At 45.2% G+C, this 12,829-nt stretch overlaps 1 protein-coding gene, 2 long non-coding RNA genes and 2 pseudogenes across 5 annotated transcripts in view; 2 read left to right on the forward strand and 3 right to left on the reverse strand.

Annotated features, from left to right (window-relative positions):
* The window catches only part of LOC144329963 (uncharacterized), a 96,468-nt gene that overhangs the window by 33,734 nt on the left and 49,905 nt on the right, over positions 1–12,829 (reverse strand). The window lies entirely within an intron of this gene.
* On the reverse strand, positions 1,518–2,104 carry LOC114675401 (HIG1 domain family member 2B-like; annotated as a pseudogene).
* LOC144329693 (small nuclear ribonucleoprotein F pseudogene) lies at positions 7,919–8,712 on the reverse strand (annotated as a pseudogene).
* On the forward strand, positions 11,878–12,136 carry LOC144329971 (uncharacterized). The gene is made up of 2 exons (XR_013395740.1): positions 11,878–11,913; positions 12,005–12,136. It is a non-coding gene; the product is annotated as an uncharacterized LOC144329971 (long non-coding RNA).
* The window catches only part of LOC712182 (uncharacterized), a 60,397-nt gene continuing 59,788 nt past the window's right edge, over positions 12,221–12,829 (forward strand). For all 3 annotated transcript variants that reach the window (XR_013395727.1, XM_077939785.1, XM_077939784.1), the window contains exon 1: positions 12,221–12,263. Coding sequence is in view for 2 of the 3 variants with exons in the window: in XM_077939785.1 (XP_077795911.1) it covers positions 12,240–12,263 (24 nt within the window). In the remaining variant the exon portion in view is untranslated. The remainder of the gene's footprint in view (positions 12,264–12,829) is intronic.

Consider the following 12,829-nt stretch of genomic DNA (forward strand, 5'->3'; position numbering starts at 1 on the left):
GGCAAAAATAGTAAACTCCATCTCAAAAAAAAAAAAAAAACCTATAATAATAATAGAAATCAAAGTGTATAGTTTATAATGTACCACAGACAGGCGGGACGCAGTGGCTCATGCCTGTAATCCCAGCACTTTGGGAGGCCGAGGCAGGTGGATCACCTGAGGTCAGGAGTTCGAGATCAGTCTGGTCAACATGGTGAAACCCTGTCTCTACTAAAAATACAAAAATTAGCTGGGCATGGTGGTGGGTGACTGTAATCCCAGCTACTTGGGAGGCTGAGGCAGGAGAATAGCTTGAACCTGGGAGGTGGAGATTGCAGTGAGCTGAGATCATGCCATTGCACTCCAGCCTGGGGGACAAGAACAAAACTCTGTCAAAAAAAGAAAAGAGGAAGGAAGGAAAAGAAAGAGGGAGGGAGGGAAGGAAGGAAGGAAGAGAAAGAAAGAGGGAAGGAAGGAAGGAAGAGAAAGAAAGAGGGAAGGAAGGAAGGAAGGGAGACCATATTCATACTAGTAGCTGCTTATGACTAATACAAGGATGAGGGATAGAAGGGATTCCAACTTTATAATACATTCTTTCTTTTATATAATAATAATAATAATAAAGACAGCCAGGCACAGTATCTCATGCCTGTAAACCTAGTGCTTTGGGAGGCTGAGGTGGGAGGATCATTTGAGCCCAGGAATTCAAGACCAGCTTGGGCCACAGAGCAAGACTCCATCTCTACAAAAATTTTAAAACAATTAGCCAGGTATGGTAGCCTGTGCCTCTAGTCCCAGTTACTAGGGAGGCTAAGGCAAGAAAATCATGTGAGCCCAGGAGGTCGAGGCTGCAGTCAGCTATGACAGTGCCACTGCACCTGCACTCCAGCCTGGGTGACAGAGTGAGACCTTGTCTCTCTTTAAAAAAAAAAGTGAAGCAAATATAACAAAATATTAACAACAGTCAGCGTTGATTCTGTGGTAGGAACATATTTGTTTGCAATATCATGCTCTGTACTTTTCTGTATCTTAAAAACCTTCCTGGCCAGGCGCGGTGGCTCATGCCTGTAATCCCAGCACTTTGGCAGGCCGAGGTGGGTGGATCATGAGGTCAGGAGTTCGAGACCAGCCTGGCCAACGTGGTGAAACCCCATCTCTACAAAAGATACAAAAAATTAGCCGAGGGTGATGCTGCGTGTCTGTAATCCCAGCTTCTTGGGAGACTGAGGCAGGAGAATTGCCTGAATCCGGGAGGCAGAGATTGCAGTGAGCCTACATTTTGCCATTGCACTTCAGCCTGGGTGACAGGGGGAGACTCCATCTCAAAAAAGAAAAAAAAAATCCCCCTTCCCATATAAATATGCCTAGTTAATAAAAGCAATCCTAAAAGATTACATACAGTATGTACGTAATTTTTTACTTTTTTTTTTTTTTTTTAGAATTTATTAAGCAGGGGAGCGGAGGGGAGATGTGGCACAAATAGAAGTATGTAACATTCAAACAACAAAATCTGGGATTTTTGAAAAAATCTTTCAGTTACGGTTACACAAAGGGTCACTTCCTCCCCCAACGACACAGGGACCTCTCAAAGGAGAGGAGGGAGTAAGTCCCATGGTAGGGCCACTGGTTGCTCCTGGATTTCGGAATGATTTCTGCAGAGGTTTCAAGACCCTGGGCTCAGGGTCGAGACTTCATAGTGGGGCAGCTAGACCCAGCAAGATGGCTGCGACGGTGAAGCCCTGGGCGGCGATCCAGGCATGCATCTTGAGCTGTAAGCACTGGCTGTTGCCCTGGTGGAAGCAGTAGAGGCCTTTGGTGAGGGCGGCCGCCGTGCCCAGGCAACCTATGGGTACCACCGTGTTCTCGCACGCCTTGCGAAGGAACCTTTCCTTGAAACCCTCTGGATTGCTGTAAACAGTGGGCTAACCCCTCAATGACGGGAGGCTTCGATGATTCAAAGGGGGCCTCCAGAGTCACAGTGCCTGAAGTGGCCATGCCCGGGCCACAGTTGCAGGAGAAAATCCTTTTTCTAATTTTTTTTATTTTTGAGACGGAGTCTCGCTCTGTAGCCCAGGCTGGAGTGCAGTGGTGCAACCTTAGCTTACTGAAACCTCTGCCTCCCTGGTCCCAGTTCAAGCAACTCTCCTGCTTCAGCCTCCTGAGTAGCTGGGATTATAGGAACGTGCCACCATGCCAGGCTAATTTTTGTATTTGTATTTTTACTAGAGACGGGGTTTCACCATGTTGGCCAGGCTGGTCTCGAACTCCTGACCTGATGATCCGCCCACCTCGGCCTGCCAAAGTGCTGGGATTACAGGCGTGAGCCACCGCGCCCAGCCTACATGTTTTATATAATGTTATTTGATATAACAACTTGGAAAGGACAAAATTATAGAAATGGAGAATAGATTAGTGGCTGCAGGGGTTAGGAATGGGGAGGTGGTGGTAAGGAAGTATATGTTTATTAAAGGGTAACGAGAGGGAGGCTTGTGGTGATGGAACTCTTTATATCTTGACTATGATGACAGATACACAAAACCTACACGTGTGACAAAACTGCACAGAACTAAATACACACAAATGAAGGACAAGTGGGGGAGTCTAAATCAGATTGGTTGACTGTATCAATGTTAACATTCTGGCTGTGCTATTACACAATAGTTTTGGAAGATGTTACCATGGGATAACTGTAGAAAGGGTACATGTGATCTGTCTATTATTTCTTATGACTGTAGGTGAATCTACAATTATCTCATAAGATAAAGGGCGTGGTGGCTCACACCTGTAATCCCAGCACTTTAGGAGGCCGAGGCAAGCAGATCACTTGAGGCCAGGAGTTTGAGACCAGCCTGGCCAACATGGTGAAAGCCCATCTCTACTAAAAATACAAAAATTAGCCAGGTGTGGTGGCACACTACTCAGGAACTACTCAGGAGGCTGAGGCAAGAGAATCGCTTGAACCCAGGAGGCGGAGGTTGCAGTGAGCCAAGATCACACCACTGCACTCCAGCCTGGGTGATGGAGTGAGACTCTGTCTCAACAACAACAACAAGACTGCAAGGGAATAATGTTCTGTTTGGGAAAGAGATTGGATGTAAATAGGGGGTCTGGTAGCTGGGCGTGGTAGCTCACACCTATAATCCCAACACCTTGGAAAACTGAGGCAAGAGGATCACTTGAACCTAGGAGTTTGAGACCAGCTTGGGCAATATAGCGAGATTCTGTATCTATAAAAAATGAAAAAAATTAGCTGGGTACGGTAATGCATGCCTGCGGTCTCAAGTACTCAAGAGGCTGAGGCAAGAGCATCAATTGAGCATCCAGAAGTTGAGGCTACAGCGAGCCATAATCATGCCACTGCACTCCAGCCTGGGCAATAGGGGAAGACTGTGTCGCTAAAAAAAAAAGTAAAGAAAAAATAGAATGTATAAAAGTAAATGAAAATTAAAAATAGGGGTCTGGAGCTGGTAGGGAAGAAACAGAGCTGTATGGGAGAATACTTTCCCTTGTTGATATGTGGTCTGTGTCCCCTTTTTCTCCTCTTATTTTCATTTGCATTCTTGCTCTGATTGACTTCCTTCTCAAGTGCCTCTTCTCTCTGACTTTCCCTGTCTCATGATTTTCCCTCTTTGCTAAAAGACTCTATCCCTGCATCTTATTCAGAGCACACTGACTACACTGGACAGGATTTACAAGAGGGAAGAGGTACTCACAGAATCCTGGATTTCTGAAACACTTAAGCTACAAACGTAGGTGAATATCAGAGTCCAATAGTCACATATTATACAGAGGAAAACCGAAGTGCTGAGAAGGGAAGTAACTGTGTTACTCACAGAGGGAATTTTTGGTAAAGTTGGAATATGAACCTGGGACCCGCTAGGACAGCTTCCCTAATTTTTTTTTTTTTAGACAGGTTCTCACTCGTCACCAGGCTGGAGTTTGGTGGCATGATCAAAACTCACAGTGGTCTTGACATCCCATGCTCAAGTGATCCTCCTGCCCTAGCCTCCCGCATAGCTAGGACTGCAGGAGTGTGCCACCATGCCTGGCTAATTTTTTTTGTATTTTCATTTTGTAGAGATGGGGTCTGGATATGTTCCCCATCTGGTCTCAAACTCCTGGACTCAAGTGGTCCTCCTACCTTGTGCTCCCAAAGTGCTGGGATTAGAGGTGTGAGCCATTGCGCCTAGCCCTAGTTTCTGTAATTTTCAATAGACGGAGCTCACTAGTTGGAGAGAAAGAGGTTCCTGGGGGCAATCAATTAAAACAGAGAGAAATTAGAGCAACATGGTAAGAGAAATAATCTAACCAGGTGCAGTGGTTTGTGCCTGTAATCCTAACACTTGGGGAGGTCAAGGCAGGAGGATCACTTGAGCCTCGGAGTTTGAGACCAGCCTGGGCAATATGGCAAAACTCCATCTCTACAAAAAATAAAAAATTAGCTGAGCATGGTGGTGCATGCCTGTAGTCCCAGCTACTCAGGAGGCTGAGGTAGGAGGCTCTCTTGAGCCTAGGAATTTGAGGCTGCAATGAGCCATGATTGTGCCACTGCATTTCAGCCTGGGTGACAGAGCAAGAGACTCTGTCTCAAAAACAGAAAGAAAAGAAAGAAAAAGAAAAAGAAAAGAAAGAAAGGAAGAGAAAAAAAGAAAAAGAAAAGAGAAAGAAGGAAAGAAAGAGGGCAGCTGGGCGCAGTGGCTCATGCCTGTAATCCCAGCACTTTGGGAGGCCGAGGTGGGCAGATCACCTAAGATCAGGAGTTTGAGAGCAGCCTCGCTAACATGGTGAAACCTCGTCTTTACTAAAAATAGAGAAAATTAACCGGGCGTGGTGGCACACGCCTGTAGTCCCAGCTACTAGGGAGGCTCAGGCAGGAGAATCATTTGAACCAAGGAGGCAGAGGTTGCAGTGAGCTGAGATTACGCCATTGCATTCCAGCCTGGGCAACAAGAGCAAAACTCCATCTCAAAAAAAAAAAAAAAAAAAAAAAAAAAAGAGAGGGAGAAAGAAGAAGGAAAGAGGGAGGGAGGAAGAGGAAAGAAGGGAGGGAGGGAAAGTTATAGTTATTAAGTAATTATGAGCCAGAGTTATAAACTAGCCAGATGGTTTTGTGATGGAATTTGGGTAGAATGAAAATCTCAAGAGGTTAAATTCCTAAGAGGCAACTCTTCTCTCTTACTAACTATGGATTATTTTAAATGCACCCGATACCCCTCCTCAGGATGTAATGTTATACCATAAATGCTATGGGGAGAAACTGCCCAAATGAACAGACCAGCGCTCACGCTGAGAACAGGAATAGGGAGTAGACTATTTTGAGCCTACCTTTTAAAAAAACACTTGCATTTTGGGAAAATATCAAAAAACATGTCCAACAGGGTTATCCTGTTGGTACCAAAGACCTTCAGAAATTTCAGAGCATAGGATGTTGGTAAGAAGCACCAAAGCAGAAAGCACCTCCTTCTGCATGCGAGAAACCATCATTTACGTGGGAGTGATGTTGGCTAACACAAGGAAGGGTCTCTGTTAAGCAAGTGAAGGGTGGAAGGAGCTGTTGCCAGAGCCCGCCAGAAGCATCCGGGTAAGCAGCTACTGGCCCACACCTTTCCTACTTACATGGAACAGTGGAAAGTGCCAACAGAGTTCTCCCGGCGAATGTCTTCATATGCCTCATAGATTCCCTGCTTTTGCCTGGGCAAAATAGTCCATCAACCAAAGTTTAGGTTTTCTGCTCTTCTTCCCATTCTTACCCAGCCGGGGGAGTCTACAGCCTAATTCAGGTTTGACCTCAGTAGCTAGAGGAAACGTGGTGAAACAAAATAAAGAAGTTAGAAATGGTTAAACAAAGAAGTTAGAAGCTGATTTACCTTTAAAAATAACAAACTTAAGTTCTTATCTACAGTAAGCTTTATGGATTGAAAATTATTCTGACTTCTCATCTCAACAGATATCCTACACATATCACACATCAGCATACATATATGCCTCTTAGAAAAGTTCTGCTAATAAAACTCGAAGGAAAAATGAGATCATGAATAAACTGAACATTAAAAAAATTTATCTTTCATAACTTTTCATTCAATCTAATATCTGTGTATGTATAATCATTTATTCATGTACTAATTCATCTATGTATTTACCAATCAATAAATATAATCTGATGTGCACTATGACAAATGAGGTCAAAAAAAAGGAGATACCCAGATGCACACAAGATATAAAGATGCAGGGCTGGGCACGGTGGCTCACGCCTGTAATTCCAGCAGGAAGGGTAGGCTGAGGTGGACAGATCACCTGAGCTCAGGAGTTCAAGATCAGCCAGGGAAACATGGTGAAAACCCATCTCTACTAAAAATACGAAAACTTAGCTGGGTGTGGTTGCAGGTGCCTGTAATTCCAGCTACTCAGGAGGGTGAGCCTGAGGCACGAGACTCACTTGAACTCAGGTGGTGGAGGCTGCAGTGAGATCGTGCACTCCAGCCTGGATGACAGAGTGAAACTCTGTCTCAAAAAAAAAAAAAAAAAAAAGAAAAAAAAAGAAAAAAAAGTGCTATATTGAGGACTGAGACCTGAGATAGTGAGAGACAGCGATGTACAACTTGAGTCACACTGTGGACTGACAGGATGGGAAGAGCTAAGGGACTGTCTGAGGTGGGGGTGGCTGTCTGGTTCACTTGTTACTGCCTTGTTTATGTGACTTTGATAGTACTTAGCTTCTGCTGTTGATGCTCAGGGGGAGATACACCTAAACCACACAGACAGCATTCTTCTGAAAAGGAGAAGTTGCCAGGGAGTGCGGACCAGTAGTCTCAGTGGCCCTGTACCCTCCAAGCAGAAGTGTAGACTTCTTAGCTCTTCTTCCCTGTGACTGGCCTTCAGGTATAATTTCCAGTATATGGCTGCTTATAAATTCTATAGCTCAGGAGAATAAATAAGAGGCTGCTTTTCCAGAAAATCCAGTATTGGTCTTCCTCCTTTGGAGGCTTAGAGTCAGAACTCTCTTGTAGGCATGGTAGGATCCATGGAGGTGGCCACATCTTGCTTTCTTCCGTGAGTATTAGATCCCACAAGATGACCGCACAGCTAAACATAATTAAAACTTAGGTTGTATGATATTTGTTCCTTTCCTAAAAACCCTCAGTGACTCCTTATTATCCAGAGGGAGCATATAAGCTAAATAAATGTGAACTTTTTTCTCCAAGTAAAACATTCTCCCCAGTGAATAGAAAATCTTGTTTTCCTGTGTTACACTGAACCAAAATGGTTTTTTTTTTTTTTTCTTTTTAAGACAGAGTCTTGCTCTGTCACCCAGGCTGGAGTGTAGTGGCACAATCTCATCTCGCTGCAACCTCCACCTCCCGGGTTCAAGTGATTCTCCTGCCTCAGTCTCCTGAGTAGCTGGGATTACAGGCGCCTGCCACCACGCCTGGCCAATTTTTGTATTTTTAGTAGAGATGAGGTTTTGCCATGTTGGCCAGGCTGGTCTCAAACTCTGGACCTCAAGAGATCCATCCATCTGCCTCGGCCTCCTAAAGTGCTGGGATTACAGGCATGAGCCACCGCGCTTGGCCTCCTTTAAAATTATTATTATTATTATTATTATTATTATTATTAAGACAGAGTTTCCCTCTGTTGCCCAGGCAGGAGTGTAGTGGCACCACCTTGATTATAGACGTAAGTCACTGGGCCTTGGGATTATAGATGCGAGTCACTGGGCCCAGCTTTTTTTTCCAGTTTCAAAGTATTATTTTTAATTATCCAAAATAAATGTGTAGTAAATACTCTTTTTATAAATCTTTGTTTTCTTTATTGCTTCCTTAGCATATAATTTCAGAAATAGAACCGATCAAAGGGTATGCACATTTTTAAGGATTTATAATGCCAGATGCCTTCCAAAAGATGTTAACAACTTATTGAACTGACAGTATATAAGGGTGCTATAAAGTAATTTATTTATTTGAAAAACAAATCTTTATTGTGTAGAAATATATATTTTAAAAATCCCCCAGGAAAGATGCTCTTCTCTCATTTCCCCATCCTCTTCCCCTTGTTCCACACCTCTGATATAAAGGACATTATTATGTCTTATTAAAACTTCATCCACATTGGGCGTGGTGGCTCACGTCTATAATCCTGGCATTTTGGGAGGCCAAGGCAGGCAGATCACTTGAGGTCAGGAGTTTGAGACCAGCCTGGCCAACATGGTGAAATCCTGTCTCTACTAAAGACACAACAATTAGCCAGGCGTGGCGGCTGGCGCTTGTAATCCCAGCTACTCTGGAGGCCGAGGTATGAGAATCGCTTGAACCCGTAGGCTGCAGTGAGCCGAGATCGCACCACTGCACTCCAGCCTGGGTGATAGAGCCAGACTCTGTCTCAAAATGAGATAAAATGAAACAAAATGAAAACTTCATCCAGACATCTAGACAACACTTTATGTATTCTTCTGTATTTGCACGTTACATGTTCATATAGCCATGTACAGATACCAGTTAACCTTTGTAATCCATTCCCCACTTAAGTTTCACCGTTTACTGGCTTTTCAGTGAATCCCTTGAGGAAAGGTTTGGAATTGAGAGGTAAATCCTTTATAAGGAGAATGCTGCAGTCTATTCACTATTCACCGATGACTAAACTGCCCCCGGTCCTCCTGACTGTAGCAGGTACCCCCAGACAGTCATGCAAATGGACTAGGCCTGAGTCTGTAGTTCTTTGCTCTGAAAAAAGAGACATAATGGCTTCTGCTTTCTATTTCTCGTTTTGTGGAAATAATAGAGGAGTTTTTCTAGAATGGTTTTGGATCTGGTGGTTAAAGGGACCTTGGATATTTAGGCCCTGAAATAAATGGTTGCATCTTTGAAGGAAAAGGTGAAAGTAGTTTCTTACACTTTAGTGAAGAGGCCTTTGGAAAATTTTGTTCTAGATGTTGTGTATTCTCTGTAGAGGAGTGCTGGGAATTCCCCAAATCGGTGGAACTAACGGGTAACTGAAGAGAACAGGGAGTGACATATCAGATTGAGAATCAGTCTTTTGAAAGTGGCAAAAGACTATGTGTAAAAAGAATAGGGTAGAAGATAAAAAGAATAGGGTAGAAGACATTAGATTCAATTCCTCTTTTTATTTTTTTGATTCCTTGGGAATGATTTCTTCCTAGACTGCCAGTGTTGTATAGTAACCCCACCCATGAAGAGGACTGCAATACTGAAAAACTGCATGAAACTAAGCACTGTGGGTTGGGCAGGGTGGCTCACGCCTGTAATTCCAGCACTTTGGGAGGCCAAGGTGGCTGGATTGCTTGAGCTTAGGAGCTTGAGACTAGCCTAGGTAACAAGATGAAACCCTATCTGTACAAAAGATACAAAAATTAGCTGGGTGTGGTGGCATGAAGTTGTAGTCCCAGCTCCTTGGGAGGCTGAGGTGGGAGGATCACTTGAGCCTGGGAGGTAGAGACTGCAGTGAGCCGTGATTGTCCCACTGAACTTCCGCCTGGGCAACAGAGCAAGATCCTGTCCCAAAAACAAAAAAACTAAGCACTGGGGATTAGAAATGAATAATTATTTATTTATTTATTGATTTATTTAGAGACAGAGTCTTGCTCTGTCTCCCAGGCTGGAGTGCAGTGTCAAGATCTCGGCTCACTTAGGCAAAGTGTTTAATCTCTGAAAAGTGGAGAATTTAGCACCAGGCATGGTGACTGGTGCCTGTAATCCTAGCTACTTGAGAGGATGAGATGGAAGTGTTAAAGGTGGAGAGTGTCCAGATTATTGGTGTCTTGACAAAAGAATTGGACAAAATGCACAAACAAAGCAAGGAAGGGACAAAGGAATTTATTAAACATGAAAGTACTAGGCCGGGCGCGGTGGCTCAAGCCTGTAATCCCAGTACTTTGGGAGGCCGAGGTGGGTGGATCACGAAGTCAGGAGATTGAGACCATCCTGGCTAACATGGTGAAACCCCGTCTCTACTAAAAATACAAAAAACTAGCCGGGTGTGGTGGGGGGCGCCTGTAGTCCCAGCTATTCGGAGGCTGAGGCAGGAGAATGGCGTAAACCCGGGAGGCGGAGCTTGCAGTGAGCCGAGATCGGGCCACTGCACTCCAGCCTGGGTGACACAGCGAGACTCCGTCTCACAAAAAAAGAAAAAAAAAAAAAAAAAAAAAAGAAAGTACACTCCACAGTGTGGCAGTGGGCCTGAGCTTGGAAGTTCAAGGGCTCTGTTACAGAATTTTGGGGAGTTTAAATACCCCCAGAGGATTCCACGGTTACTTCAGGTATGCCTTATGTAAATGGAGAAGATGAAGCAAAGTTACAAAGACATTTACGATCTATGCCCTATGGACAGAATATTTCCTGTTACAGCTGCAGTGTGAATCAGCCTTATGTTCCCTGCCTCCAGACCCTATTTTTCTGCCTCAGGAGGATTGCTTGAGCCTAGTAGTTCAAGTCCAGTCTGGACATCATAGTGAGAACCCTGTCTCTGAAAAAAAATTTTTGAGACAGAGTTTTTCTCTTGTTGCCCAGGCTGGAGTACAATGGCACGATCTCGGCTCACCGCAACCTCTGCCTCTTGGATTCAAGCACTTCTCCTGCCTCAGCCTCCCGAGTAGCTGGGATTACAGGAGCCAGCCACCACGCCTGGCTAATTTTTTGTATTTTTAGTACAGACGGGGTTACACCATGTTGGCCAGACTGGTCTCGAACTCCTGACCTCAGGTGATGTGCTCACCTCAGCCTCACAAAGTCCTGGCATTACAGGCGTGAGCCACTGAGCCCAGCAATTTTTTTTTTTTTTTTTTTTTTTTTTAGACGTAGTCTCCTTCTATCGCCCAGGCTGGAGAGCTGTAGTGTGATCTCGGTTCACTGCAACCTCTGCCTCCTGGGTTCAAGTGATTCTCCTGACTCAGCCTCCTCCCGAGTAGCTGCGATTACAGGTGCCCACTACCATGCCCGACTAATTTTTTGTATTTTTAGTAGAGACGGGGTTTCGCCATGCTGGCCAAACTGCAAAAAAAATTTTTTTAATAAATGAAAAGCAGAGTATTTATCTGAAAAAAGTGGGAGACTAAGAGTCTCATGGGATTGTTATAAAGATTAAGAGAGTGTTACTGAAATACTTAGAAGAGCTGTCATTTTATTGCTGTCTTTTCCCCTTGTGTTTGGATAGATTACCGTACTTGTTTCTTCTACGTAACTGTAATTATTTGTCAGTGGGGTTCTCCTTCTCTTAAAGGCCTGGAGAAACTTGTCTTAAATGCTTTCCCGATTCACGAATTGGGAGACGCAGATTTTATGTCTACATTACAAGGGCGAGACTTAAAAGTATGAATTGGGACTAAAGTCAGTGCTCAGGTGCAGCGATCCTCTGTTTTGTTCATCACACAGCTCCCGGCACTTTAATCAATGAGGCTCAAAGAAACGACGGGCTTAGGTCATGCAGTAATCAAATCCAGAACTCATGTTTGATTCCAAAGCCCACACGTTTTCCTGGTGTAGAAACACTAAACATTTAATTCACCGCACCTGGGGCCAGACAGGCACTGGAAAACGCCTGAAGTATGCTAGGAAGGGAAGACTGTGGTAAAAAGGCCAAGAAATGTTTATCTACAGTCGCAGCCGCCATTCAGATCGATTTCACTGCCTTGCAGAAACGCAGGCCGACTGTCGTCTCTTTATCCCATGGCCGATTTCTTGCGAAATCTCCTAACTTTTAAATATTTCCGATCAAAAGACTGCTGCTCAAACGGAGCCCACCGGGAGCGTGTTTGCAAATTCTGGAGTAAACAAGAGTGGGAAGCTGATAAGGTGAGTACCTCAATTCCATAGGGATAGCCAAGAAACGGGGAGTTTCGTACCAAAGGCAAGAATGAGATTCTCCGCCCGAGGGTCCCGGAAGGAGGACTGAATTAAATGCAGATTAGAGTCAGGGCACGGCCAGGTGGCGGGGGAAACAGGCTGACATCCCAGATGGCTGGCCTATCCAGCCAGCGCGGCCGGAGGTACACACCATGTACAGACCACGACGAGAGGGGTTAGGGGCTTCTCGGGATAAAGGCAGCGAGTGGCTGCGCATTCCCTCCCCTACTCTTTCAGAGGTAAGCCTTCTGTGGAGCAGACTCTAACTCTCCCCCGATTCCTTAGGTCACTCGGCTATTTACTTCCTTCCCCGGCTCCTCAGCGTCCTCCGCAGTCCTACAACTTCCGCTTGCCTCGTTGTCTGGGAAACCGCCGACTTCCGGTCGCGCAGTGGTGGGCTGAGCCAAGATGGCTGAGGAGAGAGTTGCGACAGTGAGCGCCCAGATTCTCTTTAGTTGCCCGGCCAGGGCAAGGCAGGCTGGCGGGTGGCCTCTGTCCCATGCAGCGGTTCCTGGAGAGAGGCGGAGCTGGGTGCCGAGCGGCTGAAGGTGGGCGGGGCGACACGGTTCCCTTCCTACTGTCCCGGGAACTGGTCGCCTGGGGCAAGTCTGGATACTTAGCAGCACAGGTCCTGTTCTAGGACTGTGGTCCCTCTTGGGGTGCCCTGGACGGAGAAGGGAGACTTCTCACCTGTAATGGCTCTTACCCTAGTCCCATCTTTTTTTTCTCTCGGGGGTTTGGAAGGTAATAACTAGCACTTGTGTAGACAGTTTCTGTTAATCCCGTGATTTGGGAATTTAACATGAACGACAGCCTGGAAGCTTGCAGCGTCACTGCCTCCTGCCAGTGGAGCAGGGCTATGTTTTTTCTGTGGTGATTAAGTTTAGGAAAGTACGGTTTTGGAATTCAGCTGAAGGCTGAGTTGGGCGTTAACTCCACAGAACTGCTAATAGAGAGGAACCCGATGAATTCAGGATGAGCTAGTCGCTGTTTTTATG

The sequence above is a fragment of the Macaca mulatta genome, chromosome 7 (genome assembly GCF_049350105.2).
Source record: "Macaca mulatta isolate MMU2019108-1 chromosome 7, T2T-MMU8v2.0, whole genome shotgun sequence".
Lineage (NCBI taxonomy): Eukaryota > Metazoa > Chordata > Mammalia > Primates > Cercopithecidae > Macaca > Macaca mulatta.